Genomic DNA, 20,791 nt, shown 5'->3' on the forward strand with positions numbered 1-20,791 from the left:
CTGGTGTTTTTTCTTGACAGTTTAGTGATTAAAATCTACTTAGTTTTAAATAGGTGTAGTCAGAGAAATACTGAGAACAGAGTTAAAGTGAAGAGAGAACTTAACCTTTTCAAGAAAATTGCTAGTAGTAAGTGCTTCTGTGACCTCTTTTATAATGGCAAGTGATGGCCGTCGGGGTTTTTTTTTTTGGCTGAGGGTTTCTGTGAAAGATTTCCTTTGCTCATATATGTTTTTCCTTAAAAATTAGAAAAAATACTAGTTTTTTAATTGCTGTATATTCTTGAGTCAGCAGTGGTATTAGTATTTTTATTCATGTTAGGGCAGAATCCATAAGGCCAGAACCGTACTAATAAATTTGGTTAGCACGACTGTCTAGTTTGGGATATCATTCCTAACCAACAAGGTCGTACTGGTGAGTGCCTCTGCTGTCTGGATGGGTTTTTTTGGGGCAGTAATGGTGTTTTTTTGGACCGTGGGGTTTTTTTGCTTGCTTTTTGGTGGTGTGGGTTTTTTTTTTTTTTTTTTTTTTTTTTTTAACACCATAGCAGTTTAGGTACTGAGACCCCCCTGTCCTGGATGCTGAGCCACGCAACTAGTGCGAGACAAGCCTTACCCTCTGTGTGTGCTACTGGGAGTTGAGGCTGGGGGGAATGGGGGGGGCTGGGTCTTGTTTGTTTGGGTTTTTTACAGTATTTTGCAGTGGCATATTTTCACATACTGTAGTTTTATCAGATACTTTTGTGCGATTTTTATCAGCACAATATGAATTTGAATTGTAGCTGACGCATTGGATGCCCTTAGATGACATTTCATGCTCCTCTTCAGAGTTTGTTACTTTTCTTGCTCTTTGCTGCTGGAGAGCAGTCCCTCCTGACCTGCTGTGGTAAATGATCACAGAAATTGTCAATAATACAACAGAACTTGAGAGCAAACTCCTGCTTGATCGATGTCGAAGCTCTGTCAAGGTCGGTGATACAACAGATTCTGATGAAGGCTTGTGAACAGGCTTCCCAAAAAACGTGTGCTTGGAGTTAGGCCTCCAAAACCAGGTCATGCAGGCATTGTCTCTTTTTTTTCCTCCTATCTTTAAATACACATAAATCATATTTTTTGGTAGTAGTAGGAAACAGGAACACCATATTTAGGGCAGATGACAGCTACGTGTTATTTGTTAGGGCCTTAACTCAGTGGTGGAAGGTAAGACTAGAAGAGATTTTGGTGTGTAATACCTAAATAGGCAGGCTGTGTTTTGAAAAGCAAAATCCCTGAGTACTGCTGCTAGATTGCTGTTCCTGAAAGGCAGGGACTTCCTTGACTGTGTGGATACAGATACAGAGCTAATTCTTCGATTTATTAAAAAAAAAATCCGTAAAAAATGTCTCAGCTGCTCTATACGCAGTTGCCTTTTGCCAGGACCCATGCAGTCTTCATAGTGAGCGGTGCTTGCTCCATATAGGTAGGTAGTGTAGACAGGAGGATTTGAAACCATGGCTTTTTGTGTTCACTCAGATTGGTGTTAGTAATAAAAACTTCTTTGTTCTGGTCTCTCTTCGTGTTGTGTGGGCTTTCTGTCAGTCAGAAAAAGGCTATTCCCCTTTTCTTGCAGGGGAGCGAGCGTCTTGGAGATTACCAGAGCCCTCAGTCTATGGTTCTTTGATGAGAAAAATACCCCCTGCTAATGATTTTGGTAGGTTTTGGCTGCACCTTCCATTGGTGGGTCGGTCTGCTGCCAGGCAGCCTGCATATAGCCGCCCATATGCCACCTTTCACAGGGTGAGGGCATTTGCAAGACAATGGAGGGAGCCAGCGGCAGGGCAGGCTCGGGGGCTCAGACCCTCGCCACCAGTGACAGCTTTGTTAGGTGCTGGTTGTACCTGGTGCTCCTCCCCGCCCCCCCCCCCCCCCCCAGCACTGTACCCTTCGCCCCGTGCACTGGGGGCCCGTGAACCCAGCAGCCATGCTGGCCTGCTGCTCGGGCTGGGCTGCGGTGAGACCGGGGGCCTTAAGTTCCCTCCAACTAGCCTGCACCTACGTGGATGATACTCCAATGGTGTTTTCTTACAACTGTTTTGTTTCCTATTCCTGCTCTCCCGAGGGAGGGGTTCTTCAGGGAAGCAGAGCTGCTGTTTGCTCAAATACTGCAAGTTTCTATAGCATTTCTGCTAAGCAGAGGCTGCCGGTGCTGCTGAAAAGCAGAGACAGTCCTCAAGCATCCTGTTCAATGTACAGCCATTGGTATTATATCAGTTTGGTAGTAAATAATGGAGGACAGATTATCTTCACGTATTTTAAATGCAAGCAGATATTGAATTCTACGCGAGGCCGCTGAACCCAGCGGGGTATATACCTTGGCCATCACGAGCTCTGATGTTCAGACAATGCCAGTGCGTCATGTGCAGTCTCAACAAATTAGTTCCCTGCATTGCCCGGTCCTTTCTCAGCTGTCTGCTCCAGGATGCCCAGGGATGTTTCAGCAACATGCCTTGTTCCACTTGCCTTCCTTTTGGGAGCTGCTGCCTGGCGGTGCATTTGGGCGAGCTGTTGCAGTTACACCAGATTTATGACTGCCCGTACTTAATTTTTTTTTTTCTTGGCATAGCAAAGGATGTATGACAAAGAGCGGGCACAGTAAGCCTGAACTTCTTTTTATTGACGATAATTTTTTAAAGCTGAAATGTAACAGTATTTCAGTAGTGAATACATGGAAATTGTGTGTACTGCTTAATGTGTTTCAGAAATCCCTGTTACTTTTCTTCCTTAAATACAAGAAAACAGGCGTGTAATGCCTCATTGAAAGAAGCCTGTAGGGGTGCTTTGTGAGGGTCTTAATTAAGGGCTTTGAAAGACTAAACAAAAGGAAAAAGAAAATGCTACAGGGTTATTGTTATTCCAGCCCATTGGCTCAGCGAGCTGACCATCCATTGGTGCCTTCTGTCCATTTGGGAGCTGAATGACACTTTTGTTCGTGGTTAACAGAGGTGAAAGAAGCCAATTATTGGCTGTCTTTTCCACAGGGCAGCTGCAGACGGATTTCACTGCAGGCAAATATGGACTTTTCTGCCACAAGGATGGTTGTGATGACAGTTATTTTTGTGGAATTGTATGAAAGAAAACGGATTTTTCATTATTTTTTTTTTCCCACTCCAGTGACTTGTGTAGATGTTTGTTGAAAACTACTGTGAATATGCTGGTGTGGAATGGGAATGTGTAAAGGGCTGGATTCCCCATGCTAAGTGTACTCAGCTTTTTCTCTGGGTGTGTGAGAGAGTGAGGTTTTTTGGGTTTCTTTTTTCCTCTATTTTTTTTTTCTTTGCAATCACAGTTGATTTTAACTATAGGGCTTTTCTCACTGGTGTGCAGTGTGTATTAACCCTCTTATGGCTGCTAGCCTAGGCTGTGCTGGCTGCTTTGTGTGCCATAGGGATGGAGGGACAGCCTCTGCAGGTTAGCAGTGAGTCCTGCAGTGGCAAAATTCGTGTCTGCATGCCATTAGGGACCTCAGAAAGTATCTCTGTGCCTGAAACTTGCTGCCCCTTCTCCCCCATCTCTCTCGCTGGGTCCAGTATATCATAAAATCTTTTTCCATAACTCTTGCTTGTATAATACAAAATTTATTCTTTTCTCCCCAATTTTCCTTTGTTTGAGCCTCTAGTTGTAGTTTTAAATGCATGAAGACTCACTGACTGTTCTGATTCTGGAGAAGTTTCCTCCGCTTGGGGCAAATTTTGAGTAATAACCCATGTCTCAGTCAGAGTTGATCCATCATAGCTTGTTATGCCAAAAGACTTGGTGGCGTGTCAGCTGCTCAGGAGGCCTGTCAGTGCTTGTGGTAGGTTGCTTGTGGTGGCCTCCTTCATAGCCATCTAAAACCTATGTTTAGGCATAGTTTATAACAGTAGTATAAAAAAAGGGGGGGGAGAGGCGATGTTCCTCATCTTACTTGGCTTTTTGTTGGAGGTGAAAAGAGAATCCACCTGCTATCCTCCGACCTCTGGAGGTGGAAGTGCTATGAGGCAGTTCTTCTTTGCGTCTTGGGACATAAAGAGGAGTTATTGTGCTGTTGTTCTCTCCTTGTCCATCCTGATTTTTTTATTTTCCTTTATGGACTGTTTTTTACTAGGTGACTTGTTACCTGCAGATGTGACTGCTCCTGCCAGTTTGCACACATGTGACTGATGTTGCTCGTGCTCACTGTGAGCTTGGCATGCTGCAGGCAGCCTGGCTTGAGGCTCTTGAAACGTCAGAGGAGGCAGCTTGGTGGGCACTTGGCATCTGTTGACTGGTGTCAGTGGTAGAGCCCTACCTCTGCCAAGTTCCCGAGGACAGCAGAGATGCATATGTGTGTGTGCGATGCTGTGAAGTTGCCCACACAAGGCTGGCAGCGATGGCTGCGCATGCAGGCACGTCGTCAGGGACAAGGGTGACTGTCTCCTGGGCACACGGGCCTGGCTCCCTGCTGAGAGGGAGGGAGCGAGCAGCCCAGCTCTTGGGGAAGCCATGTCCCACAGTATGATGTTCCGAAGAGAGGTGTCTAGGTGTGAGACCCTGCTCGGTCTGGTGGGAGCCTGGGGGAGAAGGCTTTGTCTGAGGGGTGCTTGCAGCAGTAGAGCTAGTCTGTCTGTCTTCTGGGGGAGAGGACCAGTTGGTGGCCAGATTTGGAAAGCAGTGGAGTAATGACTTGTCTTCTGGGGTTGGTTGCTTGGTTTGGTGGGTTTTCTCTTTTTTTCCTCCCTCAAATGCTTGTAACACTAATTAGTTTTGGGGGAAAACCCCCACCATTATGTGTATGCGTACCACAGGTGTTGCTGTCAGTGTAGGTCCTGAACTTTGATGCATATTATGTTGCTTTAACATGACCACAAATGCAGGTTACGGGGGGCGGGCAATGAAAGCCACAGAACTTTGCCCACCTAGGAAGGAGTTGTGTGTTTTCACAAGGCAAGGCGTACTGGAAATTTTGCTTCTTGAAATGAAATAATTAGCTCTCTAATAAGTCAGATAAGAATGAGATAATTCCTGATGCTCTCATTATACAAGAAGAAATAAAATTGATTGCAAATACTTCCTTGTTACCCTGTACTCAGTTCTGTACCGTTGAAGTAGAAGTTGAACCTGTGGCTCTTCTCTAAAAGTGTCCTGGCAGACACTTTGGGCAGCTCTAATTTTGATTTCTGTTGTAAGTTCACTGGTATGGAAGGTGGATGCTCAACCCAAGTCGTTGTGTGTGTAAGGGACTTGGCCATCCATCTCCAATAAATCAAAAAGAGGAATGTAGCTGAAACTGGAATATAACTAAACGTTGGGAAGCTCATACAAAGCTAGTGAAGCTGTCTGGATTTTTGTATTTAGCTATACATCTTGTCAATAGGCAGCAAGCCTCGCTTTACCATTTGTTGAATGTACCGTTTCCCGAGTGAAAGGCAAGGGCTGTATGTTAGCACACGTGAATGCTGCCATTTCAGAAGACTTCGGGCAGACTTTAATCCTTCAAATGTCATAAAGTGGGAATCACTCTTCTGTTTGAGTACCGTGCAATAATTGATGATCAGGAATTCCCAAAACCGAAGTTTTACATGTTATCAAAACTATTTGTGCTTCCTCAGCTACTTCAAGGTGCCTTGAAAATTCCTGTGTAAAAGCGTGTTTGGTTCTGTAAAGGTCATTCCAGGTGCTGCCATGAAATCTATTTTGACACCAGAAAGCTGTACTGTGGCCTTAGTTTTCCCACAGTGTATGGATAATTATAGTGCACAGTGCAGAAAAAATTTTTCTTGTTGCCAGAAATAATTTTTGGTTACATCCAAGTTACGTGTTACATGTACGTGAAAAAAGGTTCTTAAATGCTAAAGCTGTTGTGTATGGGATTGGGCTGACTGAGATGTTTACATTTTGTCTTCAGGCTTTATTGTATCAGTGACTTTGTTCATACCTGAGTTTTGTTTTGCTTTCTTGCTTTTAGCCTTCTAAAAATGTAGGGCTTACTGGGACTTTTGAGGCTCAGGTTGCTTTCTAAACATTGGGTGGGACAGGAGACCAAAATAAACCAGAAGAAAATAAATAAAATTCAAAGTACTTAGAGTTACTAAAGTTGGAATTTTTATGAAATTGGTTTTGTAGCTCTTGGAGTTCTCTTTTTGCAACAGAGCAAAAACAAGACTGGAAATGCAACAGAAGATATTTTTTTTAATATATGTGTGTAATGGTAGCACATTTCTATCTTTTATATGCTTTTCTATTGGTGTAAACAGATTTAAGTGCCGGGCTGTGTCTGGACAGCTCAGGAACATTAGTAGCTTTATCCTCCCGCTTCCTGGCGAAGATGCAGAAAAGATTATTCTCCTTTGAACCTGGAGTTTGGAAAGGGGCAGCAACCTGTTCAAACTCACAAAATGAATCTCTGCGGGGGCAAGGAACTGAACTTCGTCGGGTCTGTGTCCAGAGTTGTAACGGGGAGCTTTCGTTGTGAAACGTTTGTTGTAGTAAACACTGTGTTGCTAGGTGGAGGGAGATGTGGTGTCCCTGGAGTCCAAAGGGTGAGCGTGGCGCTTTGCACTCCTGCTGAGGCAGTTTAAGTTTTATGGAATTGCCCTTGAAGCCATTAAATGGAACGAAACGTGCCTTGTAGGTGCTCATGGTGACGTAGCAGGGACCTGAGACTGGAGGGGGGACGACACCCAGATCTCATTAAACTGGTTGGATTACATAGTTGGGTGATGTTCCTAGCGTTTCAGCAATGGTTGTTCACAGAAGCTTTCGATAACGAAAAAATGCTTGAGAACTTCCTCAGCAGTAACGAACAAAACCTTGGCTTGGCTATACATGAAGTGCCTGTGTCAGGTTTAGCAATATGTGCTTTAAATTAAAACCCAGATATGTCTGACCTGGGGCTGACTTACCTCATTAAAGAAAAATCCAGGTTAGAGTCATCTAAAACTGACGCAGTGGTGGTTGATGGTTCGGTATGGCTCTGCGATGGTAAGGACAATTGCTGCAACTGGCAGTGCTGCCCTATTTTAACTTGGTGGCAAACATAATGTTACATTTCATTTACTTAAAACATGACAAATAACTTTCTGTAAAACTCCTTGAGGGAATCTGCTGTTGGTCTCGTTGCAGGCGTAGCTACATATTAAGTCTTCTTTTAGCGTGAAGTTCCCATTGTCTCCTTCGGTACCTTTCCTCTTTCCTACTGCCGTGGGAAGTGTGCTGCTCCGGAGCTGTGCTGATACAGCGCTCGCCGAGGCCATGCTGTATAGAAGACTGCTAACCCCATCTGATTTAAACCAGGCCACAACCCAGAAGTGGTTTTGTTTAAATCCAGGTTATTACAGTGATCTGATTACAGAATGCTGCCTGTAAACTGTTCCACCGTGGAGGTGGAAAGTGATGGAAATACAAGCCAATTTCCTTTGTCAGAAAGAAAAAACCTGGTGCCACTACAACCTGGAGGGTGTAGTAGGTTGGAGCCTTACGTATGTAACCTGTTGCTGCCTTCTCCTTTCCCCTTTATGTGTGGAGACCTATGTATTATAAAAAAAAAAAAAAAACAAACAACAAAAAAACCTCTTCTACTTACCTTTACTGGTTTTTACAAATAATCCCCAGTCTCACCAAAAACGATGGCTTAGACACACATGTTTTTGGCTAAGATGATCTCAGGTTCAAGCCCCTTACCTCGAGAGCTGTTATTCTGGCCAGTTTACTGGGACTACTGTTAAATGGCATGAAGACATGAAAGTATTCCTCACAGTTTCCCATACCTGGAAGGCATGTTGGTGAAATACAAGAGTATCACCTAACAGGAGGACAGCATTTTGAACACTTGCAACCTAAAGGCTTGACTGCCATGGCTTTGCCTTTAGCCCGAGCCGTGCTGTCCGGAGGCAGGAGGCAAGCTGGAAGAAGTGCAGAAGATGCCATCAGCATAAAATAATTACGTTGTTAGATTTGATCCCCCTCAACAACTGCAGGGCATGATGAGTCTGCCAGGCGAAGATGCTTTGCAGTGGTCCTTCGAAAAACGTTGGACCTTTAACAGGTATTAACTGCTCTGCTGCTCTCCTGAAGTCCCCCTGTAGTCTGTGTCACCTCCAGTGGCTATGAATCGGAGGGGATTGTTGCCAAATACTTCATGACTTCTCTATCATTTTAATTTGTAGTTACTCTTGGAGTCTTGGATAACTATGTTACTACTTATAAAGGATTTTAAAAAACTTCCAAGGCAGAGGGTGGTTGTGACGGAACTATGCCGAGAGCTTCCCTACCAGGATGTTGGATGGTAGCAGGACATGTGAGGTTGGGTACAGGTTAGGGAGGTGGATAATCCAAGTTCCCACTCGGTTTTGTCTGTGGACTTCTTCATGGTCTTGCACAGGTTGGTTATTCACTTTTGTGATGGATACTCACAGGTGTAGGACGGGTGTCTTGGTACAGGCTTGCCCTCAGACTGCTTTGGGGTGCGGGAGGGGGAAAGGGGATGTTGGAGTGTGCTATTGTCCATGTAACGTGCCTGTCACACAGCCTGATTTTTGTACTCAATTCCCTGGTGTTACTGTATGCCAGGGAGTAAATAATTAGGAAAATTATGCATTATTCATAGTTTTATATCTGCTGCAAATAATCTCTAGCTATGTAAGAAAAATACTCTTGCATTGAAAGACATCTTGTTTCTTCCTCCAGTTTACAGCGAGCCCTTCCTTCAGCCTGTAATGTGCACCAAACATGTGGCTCTTAAAAATTAACTGAAGAGCACGTTAACTTGTGCTGCTATATTCCTATTCCGGGATACAATCTCTTTCATAATAATGCAGTGGAATTTTTTGTTCTGGGTTAATTCCCCACCATGTGTCAACATAGGCCATTAACAGTATGTGTGATTGCTTAATGGCTGGCCTGCAGTGACTCAAATACCAGTTCAAAATAGGTCTTTGCATACAAGTATTGTTCTCTCTAAGATCTTGATGATGGCTTGATTGGCACATGAATAGGGTACATTAGAGCTAGTTACTGTGTCTGAAAGAAAGCTAAGACATCATGTTGGAAGGGAAAAAAAACACAACAGGTTGATGTGACATGGGAAGGAGGAGGCAGGAGAAATAACTTATAAATATGGTGGGAGAAAGAGGGGGATGTTACTTCTCTTGCGGGAACAGACCTGTCTGAAATTTTTCAGCCTTTCTGTGGCTGTCAGTGAAAATGTCGTAGGTCCTGCTTCAGCAAAATGCTGAAAGCTTACTGGAATCGTCAGGGTTTATATGCTTTTTTTTGGTATTTGCACTGAAAAAGGGCTCTGTATACCCTTATTTCCTAAAACCTCTGAATATCTCGATCCCCTCTAATAGCCAGGGTTGGTGGGTAGCCTGAAGTTTGATTGCTTCCATGAAAAAGTAGGTTGAGTGCTTCATCCCCAAGGGAGCGGTCACACAAACGTTAGTTTGAGCCACAGAAAAGTTGCTTCAGATGTTGCATGCCAGCTGCTTGCGGAGCTCTTGGAGCGCCATTCCTTTCTGGAGCTCCTGGCTACCAAATGGCGTGAAGCTACATATCTAGTGAACAGGGAACTGTCAGAACAGTCTCCTGTCCTGTTTTTCTGCTACCAAAAAGGAGAAATAAAGGTTGTAAATTTGATTTGAAAAGAACGTGACTGGTAGGTGGGCATAGAAAATGGGACCAACGTGGGGCAGCTGGAGGGGGCTCCAGGCTCTGCTGGTGATGTTGGGCAGGTTACTGCACCGCTGCCTGCTTGCTTTCCCTCCTGGGCTGTTTGTCTTGGCCCTTTAAGCAGCAAACTCCTCTAGGTGAGGAGTGTCTCCAACTGTATTTGTACAGGCCAATCATGCTGACATGTTGAACTAGGGCCCTTAGCTTCTTGTTGCAATACAAACAGGAGATGATAAGACCTGTGCTCCTTAGAGAGATAGCAGGAGTACTTAGGAAATGGTAATGTATTTGCTGGGTGGGAATTCGACCTGTGTCTTAGCTAGTCACAGCCCATGTTGACTAAGGCTTTAAGTATTTGGACGTTTCCTTTCTTACAAGAATGTTTCCTGGAAGATGTGGACAAGGAAACATGCTCATAAATGAAAAAAAGGCTTTTCGTGACTGCGAAATGGCTGTGAATACAGAACAGGTTTCTGTGATTTTGAAGTGCTGCAGGTCTGTGTGACTGTGTCAGAGGTAGTAGGACCACACTTCAGATAGTTGGGGAGAGAAGGAATTCCAAGGAGAAAAATCCACATTAATGCAAAAATGGGTTTAAATCTTCCATTTTGTTTTATCATTAACAACGTTGTTGGTGTTCAAAGGAACAGCAGATGAATAAGAGAAGGAGAGATGCGTTGGGCCGTGGCAGTAAGGATTGGAGATATGGGATCGTTAATCCTGCGGAGTCCCAGCTACTGGCATACCCAGAGGGGCCCTCAGGCTGGGACCTTCCCTCTGGGAAATGGGCAACTGTACTTGTGCAGGCCTTGTCGCCAACGGGGAGAGCATAAATTTTAAATACAACACCAGTCTAGCTAATTGGGGCATCGGTGTCCTATTAATATATACATGTTAGCTAATAGTATGGGCTGAGGTAGCCAAACCTTGCAGTAATAGATGGCGGTAGTCCATAAAAGGTATGAAATTAATTACTTAGCGTATTACTTCTAACTCTTTTATAGCTCAAATACTTTCCGAGTGTAGGCTCCTCTCTAAACATCATCTTTCCTTAGCCTGATACTCGTTTGCCTGCTGTTTGGGTTTTCCTGGGATTTCAGCTGTGTTCATTGGATTCACGGTGCAGGCGATTACCCTTCGAAGCAGCAGTTGTGAGGTGGTGCTTCTGGGAGAAGAATCCTTTGCTTCTTGTTATAAGGAAGATAGAGTAAAATAAAACGCAAACAAGAAACCAAGCTTTTTTTTTTCTTTTTGGTTGAATGAGTTTAATTAGAATTTCCTTGCTGATCCTCTAGGCTTTCTGTGCTTTCATTACATATAGAGTAAGATGAAGAAGTAGGACAGTATTAACGCAAACTCATTTACTCCGTCCCTTCAGTGGTTTTATGTTCAACCTGAAGGAACTGGCTCAATAGGAAAGTAGGTCTGACCCAGGGATGTAATTCAGCTCGTGGTCTCCCCTGGGACTGGCTGCTGAGGTGTGTGATTTGGTTGAAAATTACATTGCTTTTCAACATGTGAGCGTGTTCCTACAAGGAGTTCTGCACTGAATGTGTTTCTTCAAGACCGTAGCACCGCAGTACATCTTAGATCGGTCTAACCTCGAGCTTCCCTGATTTATCCTCTCCGCGCTGCCCACTCTTCAGGAACTCTGCCTCTCCCTGCTGCCACAACACCTGGCAGAGGTGACCTGGACCAAATTCAAAGCACTGAGCATTACCATAGAGCTACATATAATTCTGTCCCTTTTTTCTTTTTTTAAATTTTATTTTATTTTGGATAAGCAGCAAAGACTTACTGGTCTGGCATACTAAGGAAAATGTCTGTTGTTTTGTCTTGTTGACCTTCACTGATGCTAACATAATCAGGACATGATTTATGTATCAATGGTCCCAGTGGTAATGGGTGGCTAGTTGTTCCTCAGCATTTTCTGGTGTCACATTGACTTGCATTTGCAATAACCTGGCTTATCTAATGTAGTTTCTAAAAATATTAACAGCTCCAGCTTTTCTTCGTACTACTGAAGCTGGATCAGGGTTATACTACCTGGGGAATTTTACATGAGATTAAGACCTTTTACCTAATGGTTTTGTACAAGTAGGTAGGAGGGCTTTATTCAAATACAGATAGCTCTGCCTAAATCATTTTGTAAGTGTTATAATTAAATAACTCAGTGGCAGAGGGCCCAGACCTTGGAAAAGACTGAATGGAGCCTACAGTATTACATGCTATTATCTATCAGCAAACAGGTTAAGCTTGCTCAGAGGGAGTATTTTATAGGATTTTAAAGGTGCCTTGTTGAAACATGATCTTCTTTTCTTCAACAAACACTCCCCCCTCTCCTTCTCCCCTTCTAAATTTCACAAAAGATAGAGGTTAGGTGGAGAGCCAGAAAGAAGTTAGCTATTAATGAAGTGCAGGGAAGCACAGGGGAGTGTTTGGATTTTATTTTTGAAATGGCCAATCTCAGTTGGGTTTGGCTGAGATGTAATTTTCCTTCTCTTTACTAGATACTTCATGTTTTTCCAGCTTTTTTACAAAGTGGAGTATTTTAAGTCATCAGCGTGCCTTCTGTACTAGGATGCCATGTACAAATGCGGTGGGAAGGTCCGTGTGCCCCCAGTTCAGTGCAGATCCAGGCATTAACAGCTGGGGCTGCAACGCAGGATAGAAAGCATATCACCAGCGTTTCTTGTGAGTTGTAGATGTGCCAGCACACCAGAGCTGGGTAGTGAGGAAGGTTTCTGTGCCTAAAATGTGCACACCTTTTGGCTGGGGAGATGCAGTAGGTATTGTTGGGGTGGGGGGTGGGGTGGGAACAAACCAAAAAAACCCTGTTGCAGCTAAATGGCCCTCAGTCCAAAGAGACGGGCATCGCTTTCCTTTCAGTGCCCATTGGTTACTGTGGGTCGTTAGCTTCCATTCTCTGCCTATATCTTGAGCTAATTTGTTTATCATTTTTGCCTGTCCTTTCTGTACCCCTCTACAGGAAGCCTGTGTTTCCCATTTTGTGGTCCCTTTTTGTTGTTGCAGCTTTTCTTCTCGTGCAAGAATTATTGTCCCCCTCCTCTGTTTCCATCATCTCCAGTCAACTGTCCTTTCTAGCTAGAATGCTGCTCTGGTAATCGGTAAGACAGACATGTAGGATAAATCCAGCAAGGGTCAGGCTGCTTTATGGTAGAGGCAGTACTATAAAATGAGACAGAAAGCTATCTGTGCCCTGCTGGAGATGCTGTGACACGCTGTGCATTTTATCTAATTTTCTTTTGCGTGGTACCACTGATGAAAGCTGTGACTGAGGCCACTTTCTAAAGATAAATAAGAGTTTCTAATTTTAAAAAGTGAGAGAATTAGTAACTTGCCATTCAAGATACAAAGTATTTCTGCTCATCCTGAAGCCTAGGAAAGCTTGACTTCGGTTAGTGGTAGAATAAAGAATCCTTAAAAAAACCCAACCCAATAACCCAACCAAAACTTTCCATCAGGAACTGGAATTCTTGCACAGGAGGAGTAAAATAACAAAGTTTAAGTACGTTCTATTGCCTGGTTCAGGTTTCTGAAGTCTCTGCTGCTGGTTGCTTTAAGAGATGGTTCAAATCTGCTTTATTCAGAGAGGAGATGTGGTGCTAAGTGTTTTTACTGTGTCCACCAAAGGTGCTTTCCTCTCCCCAACTGATTTATCTCATTTGATGCCCATTTTCAACAGACAGAGTTTCTTCTAGATTTTAGCGTCCTTACTGGTTAGTATACATACAAGTAGTTTTAAAGACTTAGAAGTGTTTCTGTGTTAGGTGGAAGCAGGGGACCTCGCTAAACTAAGCTGGAAATAAAGACTGAAGTCGTTGTCAGAATAACCTGAAGGGATCTACTGAAGCAGGCTGAAAACAGCAAGTGACTGCTGGAGTACTGTGGCTTGATGTTTCACCTTTGGCCTGTAAAAATCAGTCTCTGCAGATGGTGATGGTGTCACCTGGGATGCTGAATAACATCTTCAGTAGGTTTGTTCAAGCTACTTGTTTTAGTTGGGGTTTGGTGGTTGGTTGTGGGGTTTTTTTGCCTTTTCTTTTTTTTGGTAGTACCTTCCTGGAAGGACAAAACTTCTGACTGACTGCAAGAGCCTTATTTATGATTCAGAACTGCAGCGACAGCAGCAACAGTGCTGCGGGAGGGAGCTTGGTTGCGTCTATATTCTGGTGTTACATCTCTTCTACCTGAAATGGCGTAACCGTAAGGCTGTGATTCATGTGATCCCCAAGATGCAGCCTCTTCTTGCTAAAGAGGTTACCACCTTTGGCTGCTCATCGTTTTAGTTCCGATGCCAGCTCGTTGCCCGATCATGCCCTTGAATGTTTCCAGGGATGGGGCATCTACCACCTCTCTGCCTTGGCTGAAGCCTGGCTGCTGAGTACGGATAAGGCTGGTTCATGGCTAACTGCTGGGAGGTGCAGGTCTACCCCAGCTTCCCCTTCGTTTTCCTGACAGATCTATGGTGTAAAACGATGGCATCGCTGCCACCTTCTTTTCCCTGTTAAAGCTGTTGTGTCATTTCTGTGCTTCTCAGGGAAAATGCCCCAAATATAAGCATGGGGCTGAGTTTAATTTCAAGACAGAGCTGTAGGTTGCTGGGGCTGACAGATCATGCTTGCAAGTGATGAAAGAAAAAGAAATTTAAGATAAGCCTTTCAGATACTGCGTCTGAACTTCAGCGTACCGTTAAAATTTAGGACGTATGTGGGGTTTTCTTGTGTTTTGTTTTATTTGTTGTTTTTAGGGGGTTTTGTTGTTAGCAATTTAAAAGGCTTGTGGGTGTTGGGCTGTTTTTAGGGAACTTATGCCTGGATTTAACAAGCCAATCCAGAATGGCTCCTTCAGCTTAGTCCTGCTGAAATGGGGCATTAGGCGACTGCTGATGTGATCCCTCGGTTGGGTGATAGCATTATTCCTGTGGACACTGCTAGAGGCTGGGAAACTACTGTTTGGTGTTTGTTTTGTTCATTCATAGATCTTCATTTTATGTATTAGGACCTTAATTGAGCTCTGGGCTCATAAGCCTTTCTGGTACAGTGGAGTAGGTAGGGCAGCTTCTCAGTGGAGATTTCTTGGACATATCCAAGATCTATACCAAGATTTTATCTTTGTTACATGGACAGCCTTCTTGATTCTGCATAAACTGATTTGTTTCAAATTTTAGGAATAGTAAATATTTTCTAAACTGAAAGCAGTAGAAAATTGGCAAGAACTATTTTTTTTGGACAGTGGTTTTGGGGGGAACGTTTGCCATTATTTTGTCTTAATATATGGTGCTAGTCCATTTTTATTGTAATTGTATACATTATGCCTTGTTAAAAGTATCTTTGACATTAACTGAGTAAACTTTTTAGAGAGTTGTTAATTCATCTAATTTTAGTAACGTGGGTGTTTGCTAATATTGTTTGTAAATTCTTCCACTGAAGCTTATGAACTACTTAATATTTCATAACCAGCAAATAGTGCCCATGAACTCATTCTTTGACTGAGGATATTTTGTAGAGTGAAATGAAAAGAAAATAAACTTGTGTGTGAAAAACCCCCAAGCAGATATTGTGTAAAAACCCAAATGTCTGATTTCAGCTTCTACAATTCCTTGTGGTTTTCCCCTTCTATATCTGTTGCTTCTTTTGCTGAAAGTGCGCTTGAGATATGAGAAGGTGAAAACACACTAATCTTCTACTACATTAAAATGGTTCTTTTTGGCAGTTTTTCAAAGCATGATCTACCCAAGTCTGTTGATTGGTGAAGCACTGGCAATCAGTTTGTAATTTCTGCAGCAAAACTGCTTTTACGTAATGTTTTTAATTAAACAAAAAAATTATTCTAAAACTTGTATGGCAATCATTAAGAAACTTTGATAGTTGGTGGCTGGATGTTCCTCAGAGTCTGGGAACTGTTGCTATGAAGATTGACTTATTTACTGAGTAGGAGTTACTATCACATGTAATGAAGGCAAATACAGAAACTGTGTAGTAGTTGCAGCTTTTTAGCAAGAAATCATGATAAGCAGTCCCTGCAGATTCACACAATAATGCTAAAGACAGAATTGCAAAGCGTCTTTGTGCCTGTTCTTGTAATAAACGCAGTTTCACTGAAAATAGATGTCAATAGAATCTGTGGATATCGATGATGCCTCTCAGATCTTCATTGTTAAGGTCTTCTGTTATGTGCTTATATCTGAAGAGTCTATTCACCATACTAAAATGGTAGATGCTGACACTTGGAGCTACAGGCAAAAAAGATTCTTTGCTAATTTCAGATCCCAGAGAAAGCTGAAATTACGTAGAATTTGGATGTCGGCCATGCTGCGTACCTACATCGTTTCCATTCGTTTTGTTTAGGATTGCACATGACGCTTGGAAAATCAGGTGTTTATAGCTCTAAAAACTTAAAGACCATTGGTTTCAGACGGATGTGATTTCCTCTTCTGTCCTAAAGAGCCATCACATACTGTAACAGATGTGGTTGCAGTAAAATCCTTGACAAAGTGATGTACAGCCATTCATAAAGTGCTTTCTGATGACACATACCATTGACTTATTTTTACTACCACCATTTAATACATATATACGATGATAGGGTTTTATATCCCCTGGACAGTCTTTTGAGAGAGTTGTGATTTTCTTGCACAAGTTGCTGTTTCTTAGGATTCACGTAGGGTCTCTGCTCCCTCCTTACCCTTCTGCCCTATTCATCAGCTCTTCCCAGTTAGTACTGGGAAGAGGATGTGTGGTCCTCCGGAGAGGAGCCGACTACCCTGAATGTGTGAAATGCATATCTTTGTGACAATTTGAAAAATGTATGTTGAGGGGTAGGGAGGATAAAAGTTGCAGTCTCCCGTGGAGCAGACAGCTGACGATTCATGTATCTGATACCTTTATTTACTTTCCTGCACAAGAAAAATGTCCTGTCCCCCCAGCAACTGCAGCATCTCACGGTACCCAAGCTGCTGCTGAGACACAAAGCACCGCTTAAAGCAGGCGGGCTGTGGAGTTCAGTAATAAATCATCTCCAGTTCAGGTCCTTCTGAAGCTTAGAGAAGTTGTCTGTTGTGCCATCCTGGATTTTCTTGGTATTCTCTCACAAGTGGGTTTGTTTTGGATGTGCTGAGCCAGCCTTATTTTGATCTCCACCGCTCTTGCGGTACGCTAGTATACTCTTTACAGCTGCTGAGGAATGGCTCCCTTGGTTTACACTGCGGTATGAGGAATGAAGTTTTGGCCTGCTCTTCAACAAACATTAAGTTTAAAGAAACAACTGCATCTAGGTTTAATGTAGAAGTGCAGCGTTCGTGTCAGTGGTGCTGGGGTCCTGTGCTGCTGTGCTGGGGGCAGCAGACCAGTTACTAGTTACGGTTAATCTCAACACAAACTCACTGGCCTCATTGACATTGTGAACTGCTGTGGGGGAATTTTTTTTTTATTTTTTTCTTCCCCAGTAACTATGTTGGTTTTTTTAAATACAGTGCCTTGTGTTGTTAGTGTAAATAAGGAAACCTATTTTAATGAGCTGTGTTAGACATTATGGTCTGGCAACTGGAGGAACAACCTGGGCACTCCTTGCAAAAAGTGGTTTAATCAGCTGCTGCAACAGTTTTGGTAGGTTCTGTGGTACTGACGTGGCATTTGGTTTGTCACAGCATGAAAGAAGGCACAAATGTCCTGCGACACCATCTCCTCAGAAGCAGCAGCACCACCCCTACCACCCCAGTGCTCCTTGCTCCCCTTCAGGGCCTGACTGAGGGTCGGTGCCGAGTCCTGTCACGGATGGGGGCCGTGGAAGGTACCCTGAATGTGAACTCCTTAATTTGTCAAGGGGGGTTGTTCTTGCTGCTACAGAATTCTTCAAGGATTTGTGCCCTTCTGGTATAGCGAGAAGAGTTTAAATTAACCTTTCTCTGCCTCATCAGAAGTGGTAATTCCAGTTGAGGCAGATGTTTGAAAACTAGCGGTGGCTATGGATGAGTGAAGAACATATGCCCCAGCAGTAGATGAGGGCTGGCCGAGCTTTTTAGGTGGCAAACAAAATCTGCTGTCCTGCATGCAGTCACCAGCCCTCCAAGTGTTCATGCAGGTTCTTCAGTGGTACTGGTTGACAGTCAGTGAGATGGAAGGGGTGGTTTGGTTTGGTTTGTTTGCTTTTGACCCAAAATATGTGGGGAGGTGGCATGTGGATGCTAGAGAACAATGTGTGGAAGATGACAAGCAGAAGGAATCACAGGGCTGTACTAAGGAGTCTCACTGAATTGCTTGTTAAACAACATGTTAAAAAAAAAAAACCAAACCAGTAACCAAGTAGAAAGAACTTGGGTTATGTCATGAATTGTTAGGCAGTTATGAGTTTAATTATCAAACTGAATTGTTTTCTTGCTACTTTTACTCACGTTGAGTAATAACTTGCTTGAGGACTAGATTATCTGTGATGGTTATGTAGGTGTGAGCTGAGGTGATGGCACCAAGTTTTGCCACTTACTGCTCCTTCGGAAAGAAAAAAGGCTGAACAGGTCTGCATACCTATCATGTAAGCACTTGCTGCTGGCCTGTCTCTGCTCATGGACTGAGTGAAATCTGCTTAAAACTATTACCTCGAGGACTTCTGTAGGTTTTGTAGAAAAAAGATGACTGTGGTAGAGCTAGGACATGTTTCTGCTATTCTTGTCAGTTGCTCCAGAAGCCATGTTGCCAGAAGCTCTTTATTAAGACCCAATGCATGCATTATTATTATTTTTTTTAAAGACATTGTGGGATGGAAATTTGCGTTGTGGGTGGTCACAATCTTTTTTTTTATTTTTTTAATTTTTTCATATGCTGTGGTTTTAGAGCGGTCTTAATAATCTGTGTTAAAATTGTATGCATGTGTAAGTTGGTAAAAAATAATGCTGGGGATAACTGTACTGTAGATCCTCTTCCAAACATGCATACCCTGTAGTTTCACAGTGAATTACTTTGCTTAAAGGTGTCAGCAAACTTTTATATCAGCTTCCCATTATGTAGGTCTTTTGTTGCGACTGGATTCTCAAATTACTGTGCTCTGAAAGTTGAGCATGCGTATTTCTAGAAAGAGAGATTACCATGTGATGCTAGAATATTTTTTTTTCTGTTATCATACCTTCTGCTTGGGATTTCTTTTTCTCTCCTTCTTTTCCTAGAGTGTAAAATTCCCTTACTGTTTTTTGATAAATTTATGTTTCTTCTTCTCCAGAGATATCAGCATGAACAACATCACAAGGCTACCAGAGGATGCCTTCAAGAACTTTCCCTACTTGGAAGAGCTGTAAGTATTTCACACATGTTAGAGTTTTGCTGCAACATCAGATGGCTGCGTGAAGTGGAAGGTGGGTGGGGAAATAGTGTTGAGTTGAGCTGTGAACAGAGAAAAGCAATTATATACTTGAAAAAAAAAAAATGAAAATCCTGTACATGTTTGGAAACCGGAACAGTAAATGCTACTTACAAGGGACTTTTTACGGTAATTATTTTAATCATGGCTAGAGCGATGACACATAGTAATTACGGTGTTATCCAAAGATAACACAAGAGGTGTGTAATTACCATTGTTTCCGAAGGAGCTACAGTATAGCTGTTGCATAAGTTCCATAAAATTTACTGAACATTTACTGAGAAAACAATCATTTACTGAACAGCTTGCTTTCCTTGCCCCCGTAGGCTGCAGCTGCAGTGCTCGCAAGCCCATCCTGACCGATGTCAGAAATTGAAGCTCTGTTGGTACAGGGCTGCTTGTTTCCAGCTTCTCGGGCAGAAATTATTTCTCCAGTTCCCATCTCCCTCTTGTCCTGCTCTGTTTTTAGTTTTTTTTTAAGATCTTACTTAGGTGATACTTGGACTTGTGAATCCTTGAGCTGCACTGAGGCTCACATGCCTGGTGTTCTGCTGAAGTGGTAACTGAGATGCCTTTGCAGAGGTGAAGCACCCTTTCAGAGCATCGCCCTGAATTAGATGGGTTTCAGAGTCAGTGAACAGGGAGAAGGCTTTGACTTTTAATTACTTCAGTAAGTACTACTATGTGACAAGTGACTTCTGTGTGCCTTAGTTTCCTTATCTATGAGGAGAGGGTAATGGTTCAACCTTTGCCAGAGAGTGTTGAGAACTTCCAGTAATAAGCAGGACATAAGCCATCACCATTGCAGTTTGCTCTGCTTCTCTTGAATTTTCAGTGTCGGCATTTTTCATATCAAAGGGCATTTAAAATATAAAGTAAAGCTGTCTTTATTTGTGAGTTTGGCTACACTGGAGCTATGAATGCTGTGTTGAGAGATCTTTCAATAAAAGCACCTTGGGGAAGGAACAGCTCGTGTCCCTAAAGAGACAAACCCTTAGGAAGTAGGGAAGCATTCTTCCAACTTGACAGGTGAGGAAACTCAAGCAAAGAAATTAAGCCATTTGTAGAGGGCAACAGGATAAATTAACCCCATAGCAAAATGGCAAATAAAGCCTTTTGACTCTGATTATTTGCTGTAACCAGTACAACCACTGCACCTCATTGGAACAAAGATACTGAGAAATTGGTAAGAGATGGATCACTTGCTCCTGAAGAAAGGCTTGCGTTCCTGAAAGCTGCTCTGTTTTTCTTCCTTGCACTCCAGCTATGCTAGTTAGTCTAGTAGGGTGTGCTACCTCTCCTTCACAATTTTGGTGTCTCGTATCCTGATAATGTAGCAACTACCATTACTAATTCATTTAAATAACTGTGTTTTCCCTGGCTCTTAAGTAGTTTAGACTTGGGTCAGTACAATTGTGAAGTGCAGTTGAGCTTATTTATGTCAGATGAATTGTCTGTGATACCTTATTTCATGCTTAACAGGTTCTGGTTTATTCCCTCTGGTCTTGGGTATTATTTAAACTTGAGATATAGTTGAAAATATCTCATGAAAGAAAGTAGATCTAGGATTTCAGATGCTGCATGTATGTAAAGGACACAATTTTAAGAAAGGCTCTATGGCTTGAATACTTAATTTGAAAAAAAAAAAAAAAAAGAAATGGAAGCCTGGGAAGGCTTGCTTGGCTCAGAATATACACTAGCCAGCATTCCCTACGTGCTTTATAAAGCTGCCGTATGTCTGTATGTTTTGTTAGACTGCATT

The 20,791-nt window shown here is 42.8% G+C and overlaps 1 protein-coding gene across 3 annotated transcripts in view; it reads left to right on the forward strand.

Moving 5' to 3' along the window:
• The window catches only part of LGR4 (leucine rich repeat containing G protein-coupled receptor 4), an 81,528-nt gene that overhangs the window by 16,452 nt on the left and 44,285 nt on the right, over positions 1 to 20,791 (forward strand). For all 3 annotated transcript variants that reach the window (XM_055814019.1, XM_055814021.1, XM_055814020.1), the window contains exon 2: positions 18,892 to 18,963. In XM_055814019.1, coding sequence (XP_055669994.1) covers positions 18,892 to 18,963 — 72 coding nt within the window. The remainder of the gene's footprint in view (positions 1 to 18,891; positions 18,964 to 20,791) is intronic.

Source organism: Falco peregrinus, chromosome 9 (assembly GCF_023634155.1).
Source record: "Falco peregrinus isolate bFalPer1 chromosome 9, bFalPer1.pri, whole genome shotgun sequence".
NCBI classification, from domain to species: domain Eukaryota; kingdom Metazoa; phylum Chordata; class Aves; order Falconiformes; family Falconidae; genus Falco; species Falco peregrinus.